Source organism: Oreochromis aureus, linkage group 14 (assembly GCF_013358895.1).
Source record: "Oreochromis aureus strain Israel breed Guangdong linkage group 14, ZZ_aureus, whole genome shotgun sequence".
Lineage (NCBI taxonomy): Eukaryota > Metazoa > Chordata > Actinopteri > Cichliformes > Cichlidae > Oreochromis > Oreochromis aureus.
The window spans coordinates 27,416,412-27,436,257 of NC_052955.1; the positions used below are offsets into that span (position 1 = coordinate 27,416,412).

Here is a 19,846-nt window from a genome sequence, read left to right on the forward strand (position 1 = left end):
GTCCTGTTTTCTCTCTTATGATGCTCTAATTCTTTTTTTATCCTGTTTCCTCCATTCCCACTGAGCTCTGGGGTTCGGGTGTGTTCGGGTGTGCATGTGTGTGCATGAATGTCTGTTTCTGTGTGTGCGTGTGTGTCATTTTATGGAGTACAATATGGGCGTGTGTGTGGGCTAGAGTTAGTGGAGCATCTATAAGCAATTTCAGATCTTATCTCCCCCTCATTGTCTGCCTTAAGGAGGTCTTCTCTAGCCCTCTCTTCTCTTCCTCCTCTTAGTCTTGCAATCTTCTTCTTTTCTGCATACTGTAATTTTCATTTCTCTTGCCTCTTTCTCATCCTCTCTTTTGTTTATGCTTTTCTCTGTCTCTGTGTAATTGCGCTGCCCATCCTTTCCCCTTTCTTTTCATTCAACTCCCATCCCATCTGTTTTCTTCTCATCCCAGTGTTTCTCCAGTATTTCTTTGCTCTGTAACTTGTTTTTCATGGTCATTTTCACTACATCATTAATCCCCCACCCTTCTATCCTCCTACCCAGATAATCACAGGGGACCAACCAGGACAAGGGGCCGGCAGCAAGACAGCCAATCTAATCGTTCATCTGATCAGTGGGCGCTTTACATCGCCACTGTGACGGCTAAATAAGGTCCCAAAGGAACTTAACACCTCTTTTATCTCTCTGTCAGGGAGATAGTCTCTCTCTTCTCTTCCTTGTCCCCTCTCTCGCTCTTTGTCCTCATTCCTACTCTGTCTTATCACTTTAGTCTCTCAGTCTCAAACAAAGAACTTGAGGCATCAACTTTCATGTGACAGGTTGTGTTTTACATGTTTTTGTGACAAATGTAACATGATAGTGATAAGCCCCCCCCCAATCTATCTGGTTTATTTTGTTTGTTTAAAACTATTATGATTACAAGGCTTATTATGTTAATTCAGCTCAATGAGATTTTTAAGGAAGCAGTTTTTGATTTAGAGTGTATTATATTGAAGATATTTTATTATTTTGCTTCCCTAAATGGGATTTAAAAACTGCCTATAGTGTGATGTCTGAAGTTAAAACCCAGCTTTCCTGCATTGTGGGTTATACACAGTTTTATGACCATCAAACCATAAAAAGAGTGCAATTTATGAATGTGCACTTAACTTGGACAACCTCCAGTGTGCCTCTGTTAGTTACCTTTGCTATTACGTAAAGTGAACATTTCAGCAAGAATTTAAAGAATTGTGGTTTCTGCAAGTGTGTAAATTAATGTATACAACTCCATTAAAGGCAGTAGTTGTGCTACTTTACAAATACAGTTACAGACCCATACATCTAACGGATAGTTGTGCTACTTTAGAGGAAACACTTCCAATGAGGAGAAAATATCCTTACCGTCTCGTAGTCGTACCACCGAGCATCAGGTAGATATGCCGACACCTTATCCACACCCTACAAAAAACAAGAACACAACACTTACATGACTATCTATTTGCACATATATCCAGATAAAGTGCATCGAAGAAAGTGAGGATAGCTCTTTCTGCTATAAATAACTGCAACTTAATTGTAAAAATGAAGATGAAATGTCCCCACCAAGGAAACATATTCTAAAATTGCCTATCATCCAATACAAAGTTTCCACACAGGCCTTGTGACATTTCAGTCTACAATACTATGATGTAGGAGACGACGGGAAAGGCGGCATCAAGCAACAACTGATAGGTGACAGCCTTTGATGGCTTAAGGTGGTGGACAGACAGGGGCAATCAATAGACGAGCACCAAGCCTTTGATAGCATTGTCACTTCCCTGTTCTTTGTGACAGTGCAGAACAGAGGGAGAGAGAGAGAGAGAGAGAGACATACACAGGGGGCACAGCTAAAGAAGGCGCAAACTACAGGTCCTTCTCAAAAAAATTCTATATTGTGAAATACAGTGTGACAACTGCGCAGGCCAAGGCCTGTCACAGGCACTGATGGCAAAAGCATCTCCTTTCCAATTACTCTTTCACCTCCTCTCTCTCTCTGTCTCTCTCACGCTGTCCTTTTTGTGGACTGTTAAGGTCTGTCATTAGAAACATGAAATAGGGGATTCAGGAGGACAAGAAACATAAGAAGAATAGTGGTGAGGCATATCTAAACAATGACAAATAACACCAAATTATTAAATTTGAGAAATAAAAGAAAAAAAACAGGACATGGTAAAAGAAGAAAGACTAAAATATGATCAAATATATAAAAATAATGGCCTGCTAACCAAATTAAATGACTTAACACCCCCTTAAGGGCCACAGATTCACACTTTGACGTAAATCACCAGTCACAACTGCTGCACAGCCTGTGGGATGACACCCTGGGGAAATGGATGCTCCCCCTATACCTCGTTTTCTGGTGTCTGATTTGCTCGCGGCTCCTATCACTCACACCACTGACTAATGGGAAGGGACTGCAGGACTTAGCATGGCTGCTAACTGCGTTTGATAGGGAAACAGCACGAAGCCTGTGTCCTTATTTGGAGCACTGAATCTCAGTTAGCTATAAGGTAAGATTTGATCAGGTGAGCCAAAGATTCATACTGGCAGAATGATCAGATGGCAGCTGAATTAAATGAGAGCGGCAGAGAGAGAGAGAAAGAGCGGGAGAGTATGAGACACAGAGTGAAAGAGAAGTGGGATGAAATGAAATGGGATCACAAGGGTGAGTAGACAGCAGCTGATTAAGAGAATGCAGATGAGACGAGGGAGCCAACGTTTGATGAAAGGATGAGCTGAAAAGAAAAAGGGAGAAATGGGCATGAGAGTAGAAGTATGGATGAAGACCAGAGGGGATGACAGAGATAGAGTGCAGGAGATCTCTTCAGTTTATCACAGAGATCAAGGTTAAAGCATTGATTGATCTGCATGATGGAGAAAGCATCATTAGAGAAAGGGATAGGCAGGTAGACAAAGGAATAAATAAAGAACAGATAGAGTATAGTAGAGAACAGTTAAAAAGGTGAGTGTAGAATATCAAGGGCTATTAAAGATCATCCTTTGACCATTGATGATATCTCTTTATATTGTCCTTCAGAGCATGACACAGCCGTCACAGTGAGCATACTCTTGCCACCTGAATCCTTTTGAAATTGTATAAAGAGGACAAAAATACTTCGACTGCAATATAACCCTTCTTAAGCAGATTAATCACATGAAAACAATTTTCATGGTGAAAGATAATTTACTGTTTTTGTCTAAACAGACAGAAACAGGGGCATCCGTTAGGGCGCTGTGCTGTGTACCTGAACATTATTTGCATGGCATTGTTTTCCAAAATGGTGAAATGAGAATTTAGACCCTTTTGTTAAGTAAAAGTCATAACCTTACATATATGATAGTACAAAAGTTTTAACGTGTGTATGCATAAATAACTATGCAGATTGGTCAGGATCAAACACTATATTGCCAAATGTTTTCACTTACACATCCAAATGACTGAATTCAGGTGCTCCAATCCCCTCCATGATCACAAGTGGCCACCTATGCATGCTGACTAGTTCTACAAACATTTGTGAAAGGATGGGTTGCTCTCAGAAGCTCAGTAAATTCCAGCGTACTGTGAAAGGATGCCACCTGTACAGCAAGTCCTGAAATTTCACTCACTATGAAATATTACACAGTCAACTGTTAATGGTATTAAAACAAAGTGGAACCAAATGGGAACTACAACAATTCAACCACAAAGCGGTAGGCCATGTAAAATCACAGATGCTGAGGTGCACAGTGTGCAGAGGTCACCAGCTTTCTGTAGAGTAAATCGCTACCGACCTCCAGACTTCATGTGGCCTTTAGATTATCTAAAGAACAGTGTGTAGAGAGCTTCATGGAATGGATTTCCATGGCTGAGCAGCTACAGCCAAGCCTTATATCACCAAGCACCATGCAACATATCAGATGCGGTGGTGTAATGCATGCTGCCACTGGACTAGGGAGCATTGAGAAGTGTTCTCTGGAGTGACGAATGACTTCTGAGTCTGGAGTTGGTGGTTGTCTGAGAACAATACTTGTCTAACTGCGTTGTGCCAACATGACTGCTCACCATTGCACAAAGCAAGGTCCATAAAGACATAGATGAGCAAGTTTGGTGTTGAAGGTCTTGACTGGTCTCCACAGAGTCCTGACCTCAACCTAATAGAACACCTTTGGGAGAAAGAATGGTAAGCTCTCAAACCTTGTGGAAAGCCCTCCCAGAAGAGTTGAAGCTGTTATAGCTGCAAAGGGTGGGCCGACATCATATTAAACCCTATGGATTAAGATGGGACGTCACTCAAATTCATATACATGTGAAGCCAGATAAGCAAATACGTTTGGAGATAGAGTGTACACTTAAACGCATGACCTCTATACGTCAGGATCTGGAAGATGACCCTATTTACCCAAAGTAAGCCTGCAGTTCTTCCCAATGCCACCTACAGACAAAGACAACATTGTAAAGCAAATGTTTAATCCAACTCCTGAATAACTTTACCTACTGTAAATTTATTCAAGGGCATGTCTTCACCATCACAAGCAAGGTCATATTTTCCCCTCCTTGGAGGACTTCTAAACATTTCTCTCTGTTCAATTATCAGGGCACTTTGATGGAAAGCACATTGCTTTTATAGAGAAGGGAAATGAGCAGTGAGTCATAATTGATGCCCCAACACACCCACTGATAATGGATGTCTTTTTATCCTATCCTGTTTCCAACTGCACAACAGCAGTTGAATTGTGTCTCTGGCTGTGAAGGCATCCCAAATAGGTGCATTTGTCTTGGTTCACAAAAATAACATCCTGCACAGTCGCCTCATGCCTCTTCCTTTCCTTTCCCTATATTCTGTAAGACGTAAACTCTGACGCATCACAAAGCACCCCCCCCCCCCACACACACACACACACACACACACAGACACACACTTCTTGTATTAGAAACTTTTTCACAATTACACTGATTGAAGTTACTTTATCCTCAGCCCGACAATGAATCCAATTCGCTTTCCACTATTCTGTAATTCACGAGAGGCCGCACTAAATTGCTTATTATTCAGGCCACTTTGACATGACCGCAATCACTGCATATGCACACATACATATGTGCCTACAGGCACACACATTTACATATGCAGGCAGCTGCACGCATGCACACACACACACGCTAAAACGCACGCGCACAGACACACACACACACACTGAAACAAACACAAGAGTACACACTTCTATCTACACTTCTAATCTGCTCGTAATGAGGTCAGTGCTCTCATTAGAGCTCAGAGAAAAGAGGGAGGATATGGAAGAGAGAAGAAAGAGGGATGAGAGTAGGGGAGGGCAACAAAGAAAATCCCATGTCATGTTTTCCCAGTGGAGGTCACGGTGTGTGCGTGTGTGTGACTGTGTGAGTGAGTAGCTGTTCAGTTGCAAGACATGTTTCTCCATTTTCTATGTACATTTCTTTAAGTAATGTGTATGACGTCATTTTGACCAAAGTATCTTCATATGTATGTGTATTCTGTTTCTGATATGTCTCGGTGTGTGTGTTTTAACTTACTGGATCCAATACAGGTGTGATGAGCAGGTATTTTCCCCAGAGGAACTGGCGATCTATAGTCCAGGTTTCACTGTCAGAATAGAACCTTGGGCAAGGAAGAATACATATTAAATTAGGCATCTAAGTCATTATGCTGTGTCCAGCCAAAATGTAAGTAAACTACAGCCTGTACATTTTATTTTCCACTTCATTTTTAGAAAAGCTTTAGGATGTCTATGCTTTGTTACAATTATAAATTTTATATTAACATTAAATTAATGTTCACCCTTTGATTTTTCTAATTTATTAGTTCATGTCTTACTAGATCACGTTTTCCATGTTTTACCCTGGCTGGCTCATTTAAGCTGTGTGGCTACTAATCTCCAGTCGGTTTCTTGCTGTTGAACTCTACTTATACTTAACAACAACAACTTGTCACTTGGATGCCATTATGTTTTGTTAATGCCCTTGATGTCTTGTTGAATGGTGAAAAGGATAAATAGTTGTACTGCAACACGGTCCTTGTGCTTTTCGCTATCTGTTTCTCATGTGGTTTCCTAGTTGTCTGATTGCCAAAACATAGGCTAAATTTTCTTGTGCTTGCTATAAAAATAAAACCACTCAAACAGGAGTGTATTCACTGGATTTGGAATTGCTGTCTTGCCAAGGTCTTAGTTTCTGTTGGCATGTTGTCCTTTCATTCATTGCCAGTGACATCACATTTTAGTTTATAGGCCAGGGTTGCCAGGTTTCCGCTACTAGCTTTCAGGCACTTGCAACAGCTTTTCACTATGTAAAATTGCTCACTTTTTTTTTTTTTTTAGAAAAAAAAGGAAATCAAGGAATTTTTGTTTATGCCTGTCCTGACAGCTGTTTATACTGTCTATTTCAGTCTTGGTGGGAGTATTCGTGGACAGAGTTACGGTATAGTAGCATCAGGTAGTTTGGATAACCAGCTAGTTATCCAAAAAACCTGATGCTAGTCTTCTCCTTGCTCCTAGATAACACCTTCAAAGGTACTGTGACATCACCTATGACCTTGCAGATGATAATGTCACACTCCTCTGTGGCATCAGAATGATGGTAGTGACCAAGACAAATGCCCTATTATTGAATAAACTACTTTGCTTGTATGCAACTAGCACAGTGCCCACTGTCACAGGGATCACAGGGACATCAACAAATATGGATGTCACCGTCGTTGGAGGTTGATTTATCAACTATGTTGTGTGATCTGGTCATTAGGAGGTCACAGCAGTGTAACATCATCTGTGATCTGTCAGATGATGCCAAAGTGACCTAGCTGAGATGAAAAGACAACCACTCATCAGAACGCCCTGATTTAGCACTCCACCTACTCAGGTCTCCAGCAATACACAGTATGAAGTACATGAGAAATACTTTTGGAAGATTTAAGGTTTTGGTGGTTAGGAATATGAGTAGACATTTGTGAGGTGTGTCAACAAGTGAGTTGACGCAACTGCAGTTTGTTTGTGTCTCTGTTTGAATTGGTAGCATAATGACTTAACTCAATAGTAGATGGGACTTACTCATGCAGAACAGGACGTACAACAGTCTCTCCTGCAGTGTGGGCTTTGTAGAATAGCGTGTAGAGGTAAGGCAGAAGTGTATAACGTATATTCAGGTAATGTTTTGAACTCCGGACCAGTGCTGAGTCAGCACCATATGCAGCTGGATCCTGAGGCTGGAGATAGAAAGATGGAGTAAAGGGATGGGGTTAATGAACAAGAAATAATGGAGAAAATAAAATACATATTTGTCTATTAGGTACTGAAAAAAAATTGGAATGAGATCAGATGACAAAAGAGTGAATATGTTTGACCAAGAGAAGGAAAAAATCAGTGAAATTAAAGGAAGTGAGTGACGATAAAGCAGTAAAGAGAAGGAATGAGAAAGTGGAAAATTACCATGAGCAAATACACGTTAACCTTATTCATAATGAATAACCACAAAATTACCTGTACATTGGAGCAAACTAAAAGTACAGTTTATAAAGACAAAGAGCTAAAGAAAAAATAAATGAAAAAGTGAGAGAAAGAAACAGAGGTATGATGTTAATTTGATGACAGTGGTAAGTGTGGTAAGTGTGAGGGTGATTAGCTGCTTACAGGCTGTGGTCCTCTCATCTGGCTAATCATTTATGCCTCCAGCAACTCTGACAGTCTGATGAAAACTCATTTGTGTGTCTGTGTGTGTGTTTGGACTATCTGTATGGGATGTGATGAGCGCCATGATTAGGGCAAAGCAAAGGTCACACTTTAGCTGTCTTGTTTAGTGGAAATTGTACATCAGATTCATCATCATCATGTCCCTGTCTTCAAGTAAATACTATCACCAACCCCCACCCCAAATGAAAAATGTTGTGGGAGCATCAGTTTTCATGCTTTCAATAGTGTAGAATGATTTTTCGCATAAGCCATTTGTGTTCATCTGTATAAATAGCTCAGTGGCTATATAAGCACTCTTCTAGGCTCAGCAGGCGCCTTCCCTGTGTTTCTCAGTGACATTAAGCCACTGATCTGACCTGTGACATTTAACGTTTTAGCCTGCTTGTTAAATATAAACATAATTTTTACTTTGTTAATATTACCACCTGTTGAAAATCATTGTCACTGAAAATGATTACTGACTCTTTTCTAAACAGTCAGAAAGTTAAGAAAGGCATTCAGTGCTATACTGCAGCTGATGTGGAGAATCACATTACAAACCATATTACAATAACTTTATGTATATCAATATCAATTCCTTTGAATTTCAGTGCATCATTGAGATTGTGAGTAATATTTTATTTCAGACTCAAAAGTTGTGTTTTTCAGCAGCTTGCATCCTCAGTGTTAAACACAGATTCAGCTGTACTTGCACCAGTGAGGTGATAATCTCCACGGCTACAAAAGGTGTTTAACTGCTCGGATTTCATAGCACCTATACAATGTTATGGAATGATGTGTATACCCTGCAGTACTTTACACCAAACAGCAAAGTTGTAATATATAGAGTGACAATCTAATATAAGAAATCTGGGAGTACCTTGTAGCCCTCAGCGTTGTGGTTCCGACTGAAGGGGTAGAAAGCCCCGACCTGCATCCAGCGACGACACAACTCTTCAGTGGAGTCATCAAAGAAACCACAGACGTCAGCTCCAATCTGAAAAACATTTACAATGACATTTAGCCAGAACCTACAGTATAATTCTGACAACATCCTTAATATTGTTATATCCGAAAAATCAAACAAGAATAACATTTGACAAACTCTGAGAAAACTTGAACTCGAAAACAAAAGATCTCTAGATTATTAATGTTTCATTATGGCCTGGTTAAAAAATGGTCCAACTGTAAGGTTAGCAAATCTCTTGTAGCACCAGTGTGATAACTGCCTTCATATTTATCTTCTAAAATGCCTCTCTTCATGTTGGCTCCATTTAGTGAGGATTTACTGGCAAACAGTAGATGTGGGTTGTAATCTTTATTTACATTAATTGCTTTCATGGAGTCCAAGAAAGAGACTTCAGTCAAAGGCCAGTCTGCAGAGACTGTTTGCTTTCTATTGTTTAATACCGGCCACATTTTACAACAGCCTCAATGGGAGGGAATCGATCCAAATCCTTTTTCTCCTGCTTTCTCTCCGTCTTTCTCTCTGCGTTCATGTGAGCGTGTGTCTACTGAGGAACCCAAAATCTGCTTGACACAGTCCCAGCAGGAGAAGTTGGCATGTATATATGACTACCTGATGTGCACAGCTGGAGGCGTGTGCGTGCGTGTATTTGCATGTGCACTGGACTCCCTGTCGTTTTCTTACTGCTGTTTGAAATCTGCACACTAGCGATACACACAAGCAAGTACAAGGTCCACTCGGTTACTGGCTAGGAGTGTGTTTTCTGAACGTGGTGTTGTTCCAGGAAAGAAAACTGCTGTTGGTGCAGACATCATTTTAATGGATCTTATTCCAGACACACTTCTTCTTGTCTGCTGTTTGAAATTATGTCTGAGCATACATCCCAATGACAACTAAATCTTCTTTAAAAAAGCAAAAGAGAGAACCATCCAAATGCGAGAAACACATGCTAACTAACAGATTGAGTTCTATGACTGGTTCTGGAGCTCTCTGTAGAGTACAAATGTCCTACATACATAACTTTTAGATTTACCATACACACACACATATATATATATATATATATATATATATATATATATATGTATATATATATGGTAAATCTAAATCTAAATATAAATATATATATATATATGGTAAATCTAAAAAAAAAAAAATATATATATATATATATATATATATATGGTAAATCTAAAATATAAATAAATATATATATATATAATATGTTTTCATTCTTCTGTGCGTTGCTAAAGTGAAAATAAAAACTTGAATGGTCACATTTATTTGTCTTATCAAATGATTTTAGCTATTTTAAAAATGATATGACCATTACATGCCCTTCTCTGAATGTTTGCTACTCACATAGGGTATTCCAAAGAGGCCAAACTCTAGCATGCCAGGGATAGCCCATTTTATGTCATTCCAATTGGCACCATTGTCCCCCAGCCAGTGACCTGAATATTTTCCCACACCTGGAAAGGAGGAGCGGGTCAGCAACAGGCTACGGTTTGCTCCAAAAACACGCTGCAGAGCTCTGTGGGAGAGAATTCAAGAAGAAGACAAGCAGATGATACAGGGTCAATAAGATAAAAGGACAATGGGACAAAAAAGAGAGTCAGAGAGAGCACAAGGGAGAAACAGATATCACATGCATATGCACAAACACAAGTGATCAGAGAGAAAGATAGATAGATAACGCAAGGGAGCGTAGCCAGAATTGATTTACCACTACACATTAATATTTTATTCAAACAAAATCGAAGCATTATCAATCTCCACGACAATATAAAGCCCTGATGATGTTTACAAAATGTGTCTCCTGCCAGTAATACATTTTAATTAGTAGACTAAGAAAGAAGAAAAGAAATGAGTAGGAAAGATGACAAAAGAATGATGAGCTAGCTTTAATACCAAAACAGTGAGTCAGCAAGCTCACTTCGGGGAGCTTGTATTTCATGGTTTTGAGTGGGCTGTGTCTGTGTATGTGTGTGTGTGTGTGTGTAACCATATATAGGCAGATTGTTTCTTTCGAATGTAAATGTGGTTACAAGGGTAATGATGTAACTTTGGAGAAGTGACATGAGCAGAGTTTAAACATTAAATAAAAGTTATAAAATATTTGCCACACTGAGGAAAATGTATCACGTGCAAGGCTGCAAAATGGTTTTATGAGATTTTTTTTTCTTTTAATGATTTTTATTGGCATCAGTGCATAGCTCTTATAGCTTATGCACTGATGAGTCAGGATACACTAGCAGAAGAATATTACAGTTTTATATTACTTTATATTACTGACTGCATTGTTAGGAAAATGTGACATCTAGGTTTCTGATACAGATCAGCAGCAACAGTTTCCTTCACCATTATTCTTGATCCACAGTGCTGTCTTAGGTCTACAAATTGTATTAAACCAACCTGTCAAACTGTAACTTTGAATCATGTCTCTTGGTTCTTTAGATGCCGGCTGGCTGGGGCACTTTATTTTATTTTCCCCAGTGTTTTTCTGTCTACTGAGTATCTTGTCTCTAGGAAGAACTCCTACTGCAATGTGTTGGACTGCAGGTAGTGATGATAGGCCTTGTTCTGCTCTCTGGAGGATCAGCAATGAGCTGAGAGACCACTGTAGTAAGAAATTGCAGTAGGCCAAAAAATGGCTCATACACATCTATGCCAAATTCAGCAAGGTTGCTGAGCAGAACAAGAACTACTGTAGTTCAAGACAATGGAATTGGAGCCCTTCAACAGCATTCAGATAAGGAAATAAGATGGACAAATGCTAACTGGCTAGCAAGTATAAAACATTAAGACTAATAAACTTGCATATGGCGAAGCACGTTTTTATCCCTCAACAGATTGCCAGCACCGACTATATACTTAATGCTCCTTTCTAAGTTTGTGCACATAATGGGCCATTAACCTGTTTCAGCACCAGACTCCATTGAGAAATTCATTCAAACATACTGTAAGCTAGACTCATTAAAACAAGTTTTTGGATTTAACACACTGAAGTCAAGTCAACTGCTCTGGACTTTAGCACAGTGGCTCAGTAACATCTGATTCTACAACTCTTGATTTACAAAATTATGTATATTACATTATTTTCACACTGTGTATTTTGAGTTTCCCAGAGTCTCTCTATACTGAATGGGTGGCAGAAAGTTGGCCTTCGTAGCACAACCTGAACTCTTCCTGTCATTGATTATTGATGTACTCACTTTTCACTAGCCAGCACCATAGAGTAGGCGTACAGACTGTGGACATCATAATGGTTTCCCCAAGACTGCTTGGCATCCATACACAGAGTCTTACTGTACATCAAGTTGTCAAGAATGTCTGAGGGAGAGAAAAGATAAAGGAGTGAAGAGATGGAACAAGGGGTGAGGAGGCATGAAGAGAATACGAAAAAACAGTGATGGTGTTGAGATGAAGTAAAAGGACAGAAAGAATGAGATAGACATTGATGTATACTCCTATAGGATGTGAGAGCAATGAGGAAATGAGAGAAACGAGAGCAATGCAGGAAGATGACTAAGGAGGAGGGCAATAACAAGGATGGCATCAGGGGAGCGTGCCTTTTCCAGTTATGATCATCCTATCTGGGACACAGTCAGAATAAAAGACATGGCAGAAGAGTCATTTTCAAAATTCTTCTTAAGGGATCTACTATTCTAGATGAGCTTTCTAGAAAACCATCTAGGATACACTGTGCATGTACGATGACAATAAAGGGCTTTTCTATTACTATTTGTGCTAGTGTGGCTAATTTATCAAGTTGTGTACAATATTTGGGCGATGACCTGCATTTCTATGGTATCCTTTGTTTCTTTGTATTAAATGTATGCCAGTATGACTAGTTTTCACAGAAAAGGCAGAAAATGGGGAAAAAATTAAAATCATTCAAAGGCCAAATGTTAAAACCTCCATCTTTTATTGACATGTGGCCATTTTGAATTAGTTAGCCACAAAATAAATAAATAATTGACTTAATTAATAATAATACTAATAATAATAGATTACTAATTTAAAATTATTATAATTAATTATAACTGCAGAGTTTAGTTGCGATAGTAAATTATTTCCTACTCTTTCTTGAAATATAATTTCTACAGATCAACAGTTCAGGGCCTCTTCTTTGGTATTTTAGTAGCATAATATTCATTTTGCATTTTCTTGAGTTATATTTCAAATGACTGCCCAGCTTTTTCTGGATTTCTTTTATTTTTTTTCTTTTAAAAGCCACAATTTGCAGCTATAAGAACAGTTAAGTATGTGAAATGTTTAGCATGACCATGGCTCAGAACATAAAAAACAACATCTCTTACTTGGAATGAATGGAGGGTAGTTTAGGTTGTTTGAAGCACAGCCCTTTGCTGATCCTTGCTTGAAATTAGAGACCTCATTCATGTCCTGCAAGGACATACAGTAGATTTCAGTAAGATGACTTTTGTTTTGTTTAAAGACGGTTATGAAGTCATTTTTTTATGTTTGTTAAGTTAAGAAAATTCTTGTTATTAGTGCTCTTTCTTGGCCCTTGGCCATTTTGACAATTTTCAGTCAGGACCCAACTATTCATACCTTCGTTTTCTGTATTCAAAACTGACTTACAATCCAAAGTGCATCATGTTTGACCTCCCTGTAGAATCGCTCATACTCATCCACCCACCAATCTATGCAGGCTTGGCTGGTGTAATCTGGAAATACAGCCTCTCCTGGCCACACCTTTGAGGGAGAGAATGTGAGAAAAAAAAAACCTTGACTAGTCTACATTAGTTAACATCACTCACAGTTTTCAATTTTGGTTCTGTGTAGGTGTAAGTACAAATTTTTATTTATGTTCTCATTTTTTATGCACTTAACATATATGGATGTGAAACATGGCTGAAACAAATCAGCAATTTAGTCTGCAAAATAATCTATATCAACATAACACAACATCACCAGTCAACATAACAGGGCACGATCATTCAAAATTATGAGCTCTGCAAGAAAAATATAAATGTTCCTATGTAGATGTTGCGGGACCAGCTTAGGGATGTGGCAATGACAGAAAATAGAGGACAGATGAAATACAGGAGAAGAGGGATTGATGAGAGAGAGCTGGCTAAGGAGAAAAGGGATAAAGAGACAAATGAGTTGAGGAAGAGTAGAGAGGAGAGGAGAAATCGATAATGCAATAGAAATCTCCAGACGTGACTGTGTGTTAGAAGTCGTCCTTAATGACATGTATTGAGAAAAATGATTAATCCACTGAGAAAGGCAGAGGTTTTGTGCGTTTGTGTGTGTATGTTTGTGTGTGTGTATGTGGCTGTATTTCTGTATGTGAACACTCTTGAAGAGCACAGTAGATATTAAATCTCAAGGTTGCTCCACTCTAGCTATCTTTTACCTTTACTTCCATGGGCAATAACTTTACAACCTAGTTTTCAGCAAAGACATGAATCATACTTATGTACGCTCATGTGCTTGCAGACACGCACACAGACACCCACACAGACACCCACACACACACACGCACACACACACACACACACACACACACACACACACACACAAAGATTTATAGGCAGATGTTTTTGGCAGATGGTCAGAAATCCAAGGTCAAAGCTTATTGATAGTCCCTTGCAGATGCTTTCCCTTGCATCTTTTTTTGAGCCCTTCCTTCCTTCAAGACCAGATTTTGTCATCTCCAGCTGTGTACTAATACTGACAACAGGATAAGTAAAGTGCTGTCATTTGTAGCTGCATATCTCACTGTTTCTTTTACTGTTTTTATGGTCTTTTGTCTGTCAGTCTGTCTCTCGAAGTTGTTATCCACCTGTCTCTCTTCTCTTCTACCTCTATCAGTCCCTCTGCCTACCTTCTTTCCAAAGTCTCTTTCTACCTCTCATATCGTCTACCCCCTCCTTTTTGTCTGTATCTGATAACCTATCTATTTTGTCTCTTCTGTCTCTTTGCTTCCTGTGTATGTCTCTGTCACCATGCCACTCAGTAAGACAGCCAGTCTGTTTCCCTTTACATTTTTATCTAATCTATTATTTGTGTCTCTCTGTCTGTCTGCACATACCCCTTTCTCTGTGCATGTTTCTGTCTACAGTTAAACCTTCCTTTAAATCCACATAGGTTGCTTTTAGCTCTCCCCACTGCCCTTTTTTTTTTTTAACTCTCATCTATCTTTACTTTTGTGGTATGAACAGAAATGTCCACCTGTTCGAATGAGGTCCTGCTATGATTTTACTCAGGCACTCCAACTTGGTTGCCTCCAGGAAAAGCTTTTATCTACATATTTCTCAGCAATTATTATCTATTTTAAAAGCAGAATATATACCAGGTCTGTTTCTGTGCCTACCTGATTACAGAGGCAGCAACAGCAGAGTTTGTTGGCAGAGACACTTGAATGTTCACAATGAGAACACATAGAACTGCATATGTAAATAACCTGCAAACAAGTATGACCACACGTGTGCAGAAACAAACCACAAATTACAACAAAGAGTTTTATTTAACCCACACAGCTGGATGCACATAAATGAACACAGGGACTATGGGTCTTTTCTTTCTGCCTTCCTCTGTCTTTCTCGCCATTACACATTCACACACAGGCCTACACACACACACACACACACACACGCACAGACCCATGGCTAATGTGTGATGTGGTGATGCAGAACTTTTTAAGATTAAGCACTAATGCAGAATCAATGCATATGTTTGACCTGTTATAAACAGGATGAAAAAACTATTAACAGTGGGGCAGGGTCTCGCTGTGTGCATAATCAAAAGCAACACTAAAGAAAGTATTGGAGCAACACATTTTTCTCCCCACTTCCACTCTCTTTTTTAAAAAATGTCCTCAGTGGGGGAAAGGATCTCTCAATGAATATATTTATGTTCTATGATTGCTCTACGGAATATTATTTTTTCACGAGAACAAAGCTGTGACCTTGCATCAAATATCAGCTGATTGTGTCAGTAATATATGCAGTCCTACAAAGAGCTATGTGTGCTATTATTGCTTCAATAGAAATTAAGAGGATAAGTAGCAGGAAGGTGCTACTAATCAACAGAGCTACAAACTATAGATGAAGTAGAGATATTTGTACTGCTTACATTTTCAAAAAAGATTCATTACCTCTAGGGGAGGTATGGATTATTTTGCATCATTGCGTGCCTTCCAGGAATCAAACCAGACTGAATCTATATAGTTGGAACTGTACCACACACAACCCCATTGGTATATCCACTGGTGCTTATATTTAGTTTTTCACATGGCTGCATAAAGTCCTTTATTTTTCACAACTGTTTTAAATTGTTCATAAAAGTTTATATAGTAAAATAAAAGTTTATATAGTTATAGTTCACATAATTTTGTTAATTTTATCATCAAGTTAACCCTTTATGAGTCCCCCAAGGTTAAATAAATAACAGACTATGATGAGTCATTTGGATGCCAGTCAAACTGTTTGACTGTCTGATTTAATCAAAATCTGTTATGCTTTTTTATGTTTTGGGTTAAGCAGCTGAAAGGTTTGAAAGGCTTTAGCTTAAAAAGCCAAGTTTGATAACTGAAAGAATATGCTAATATTTAACCTCTAATTTCATAAGCCTTAAAAGTAGCGGACTCTAAACTGTTTGAAAATAGTTCCCATTCATTCCTGTGTTTAATTTTGATTGAAAGCACAGTTGAAGTTTCAAAGTTAATTAAGTAATTTTCTTTTTAAGTGAGTTTCCTCTTGTTTGTTGTGTGCATGTAATTCATTAAATTAGGTTTGTGCACAAATGTGGCTCACCTCTCCTATTAGAGGAGTTACTCCATCTGATTCAGTGACCCAAGCATTCTTCGCAGTTCCACGGTCATAGGACTCATACGGAGCATCCCCAACCCTCTTACTGGTGGCTATTGCTGGATCCTGTCATAATAATATAAGTTGAAAACAAATCAGTAAATGCATAAAAATTTACACAGCACCACTGGCATGATTTTGAATTGTTATTTGTTGTATCTGATGTTACAAAAATTGTGTACTGTATTATTGTATTATTTTTTCTTTTTGTGCTTAACTTTGGCACATCTACTAAAAAAAATAAATCTTAACACATTATATAAAGAACTCACATCACAAAATTGCTTGTAATACAAGAATAAGTTCATTTTGTCATATTTGTTAACATGTCCATTACACAAATTATTTTGTGCACAGCAAAGTATTTCTTACCAGGATAAGGATATATCTCTGCCCCTTCTCATGGAGGTATTCAGCAAACTGTGGAAGTTCTGCAAACTTAACCTTGTCATAGGTGAAATCTTTTTTATCCTCCATGTAGTCTATGTCAGTATATTGAATGTCCTGCATAGGGTAAGAAAAATGCTGCATTGGTATGTTATGTGCATGTAACTTTTACTTCAGAAGTTATATAGGCTAGCATAGCCAAAATCTTTGTGTTTAAAAAAAAACTTTAAATCTAATAGCATATGAAGTTAATTTTCCAAGCATTAACCTTTGTGAGTTAATTTCAAATGGGTTTTAGAAATGGGCATTAGATATTCAAAGCTTCTTTTGAAATACAAAAATTTTGGCATGGCTTCTGTTTATTAAAATCACATTTGCATCTTGGATTGCAGTGTAATACATTCCAAATTTCTCATAATGCCTCTTAAATGTACCCACTCGTGTTTTTTTTTTCTTTTTGTGCTTAACTTTGGCACATCTGCTAAAAAAAAAAAAAAAAAAAAATCAGCATCTTCAGCATTACTTAAATGTGTCTTTCAAACTGTATATTTTCACCTTAACATAGATAGCAAAAGAAATATTCAACATCTGCATAGAGTCTTACTAACAGAAAGACCTCTGATGGACTTTTGGAGACCTAATGTGAGTGCAAACAACTTTGCTAATGTGCTGCTAAACCTTGGGAGGACAATAGCAATGTTAACACAGTCTTCTTTTTTTGCCAGGGTGTGACTTTATGCTTGCTCTCTGTCTGTTGCCTGCCAAAATCTACTTCATATCGATGGAGCAGATGGTTTGGAAGGCTCTGCCAGATCCTTCCTCTAATGGTAATCAGCTCCAGACATATTAGGGAGAATGTGATAATACCCTCTGTGGTCTATCTAATGGTTATCAAACATGTCCCTGAGTACAGCCGGAGAGAAAGCAGCTGCATCCTAATGTCTTTGGATATGAAAAAAGAGATTGGAGATTATAAGAGTGAAATATTTAGATGGGTTGGAAATTTGTTTGCATTTGAGCGTTAGATAAGACAGAGTTCAAATGACATCCTCGACTGTTGCCATCACTGCTGAGTTGTGATAGAGTTAAAATGTTTCATTGGGACACATAAAGAACATGGATAGGAGTCTACCTTAGTAATTAAAGACAAAAATGTACAGCATTGCAAAAGACTTGGTATCGAAAAGACACTTTACAGTTACCTCTCATGGCTCGACAAAGATAAGCAGTAGGGCTCATTCCAAAGAAAATGTCAACTAGAATTGATATTTACCAAATGACTCAGAAAGGAATAGGCACTGGAGTAGTTTTAGCATTCAGTTCAGCGTGAATGAGATAATGAAAGGAAGTCGATCGATTGATCTTTGATCGCCACTAACATTCAGTGACGTTTGAAAAATAGTGATCCCAGGATTGAACCTATACAGCCCAGCAGACTCGCCATTATTTGACAGAAAGCTGGATTACCCTGTGTAAGCTAAAGGCCATCCCTATCATTCTGTCTGTCTGCCGAATTCCTGTTTCAACCTTCGTATCACGTCTCCACAGATAGTGTAGTGGTTAAGGCTCTTGCCTCCGGAACCACACAGTGGTGCATGAGTGCTTCAAATTTAACAAGGGGTGCACAAGGTGAAGTATCGATTCCCCACATTCCCCCACCTCTGAAAGCTTTACAATTGTGGTAGTAGCCAAAGGAATCCCTCTCTGTAAAAAGCACGCATTGCCACTACATTTCACACACAGTTTTAAAATGCATGTTTTCTAAGGAAGAAACAAAGATGAAGGAAGAAGTAAAAGGCCAGGTGATGTCAGTGACACCAAGTCACATGTTTTCAGTTTCCAGAATGTTCATCATGACCACATGGTCAGTAACAGGGGTATGTAAATGGACCCTACATTTATTACATATAATGCATGATATTGTGATATAATGGAGGTAAAATATGTAAGCAAAGTTGTTCAACATGTTATCAAAATATGTTCACAGATGTTTATGGGGGCGGCAGTAGCTCTGATAGCAATTTTAGATAGTCTGAAGAAAATGTTTTTCTAAAATATGCATGTTAAAGAAAGACAAATAAGGAATAAAAACCAAGCAGACACAATCTTACATATGGAAGATCCACAGCACGGTTCCTCTCCACTGTTTCCTTGACTATACTGAGGTTGCCGTAGTTCCACCGAGAAAGCTGGAATCCCAGTGACCAGTAGGCAGGAATGACAGGCTTGCCAATGAGCTGAAAAGCACAATTGGAAATACTTTTATTGCAATTACCACGTCAAGGCAACACAAAAACCACTTTACCCAACAGTATTAACCAGAAAACCTGCCAGACATATTTTTGAATTTAGAAAATCACCTCGAGGAATTCATGCACCACTTGCTCTGGTGTGTCACCAAAGAAAATGTAGAAGTCAAGCACCCCTCCAATTGTCCTGTAGGTCACAGCTGGGGCGGGCTGCAGTGTCACATCTGGTGAAAACACAGACAAAACGTATCAGTGTCAGTATTAAGTTTAAAAAAAATAAATTACAACCCCAAATTGATTGTAAGCCATTGTGTACCACCAATAATTCTTTAATTCTTTAGAGAATTATTACTTTAAATCTAAACACAATTGTATATGGAGGACGTATCAGTCAGTTCCTATGGAAATAAATATATTAAAAAAACTGTAAGCATAAGCAACAGAAACATGTCAGTGGGCATCACTAATGCTTTCAGTCATCTCCTTCTCAGAATAAAACAGTCATGAAATATTCTCTTTGATTTGTCAGCACAATTCTTTGATTGATGCAACAGTAGCTCCTTTTGTGTTGGGGGATGAGGATTAACTGGTGGTTCTTATGGCCTGGAAACATTTAGAGATGATTTTCTTGTCCTGATGTTTCATGTATCAGTGTAAACATATGGTATATTTGTACTTTTTTGGCAGTATGTACGAGAGTGCTTGTGCACATAGATTCT

General features: G+C 38.5%; 1 protein-coding gene across 2 annotated transcripts in view; it reads right to left on the reverse strand.

Annotated features, from left to right (window-relative positions):
* The window catches only part of LOC116330348 (sucrase-isomaltase, intestinal-like), a 62,654-nt gene that overhangs the window by 32,597 nt on the left and 10,211 nt on the right, over window positions 1-19,846 (reverse strand). For both annotated transcript variants that reach the window (XM_039622421.1, XM_031752629.2), the window contains exons 9-20: window positions 19,239-19,351; window positions 18,990-19,115; window positions 16,864-16,995; window positions 16,438-16,557; window positions 13,256-13,369; window positions 12,973-13,057; window positions 11,866-11,983; window positions 10,013-10,184; window positions 8,564-8,680; window positions 7,066-7,220; window positions 5,537-5,621; window positions 1,372-1,428 (exon numbers count right to left, since the gene is read on the reverse strand). In XM_039622421.1, coding sequence (XP_039478355.1) covers window positions 1,372-1,428; window positions 5,537-5,621; window positions 7,066-7,220; window positions 8,564-8,680; window positions 10,013-10,184; window positions 11,866-11,983; window positions 12,973-13,057; window positions 13,256-13,369; window positions 16,438-16,557; window positions 16,864-16,995; window positions 18,990-19,115; window positions 19,239-19,351 — 1,394 coding nt within the window. The remainder of the gene's footprint in view (window positions 1-1,371; window positions 1,429-5,536; window positions 5,622-7,065; window positions 7,221-8,563; window positions 8,681-10,012; window positions 10,185-11,865; window positions 11,984-12,972; window positions 13,058-13,255; window positions 13,370-16,437; window positions 16,558-16,863; window positions 16,996-18,989; window positions 19,116-19,238; window positions 19,352-19,846) is intronic.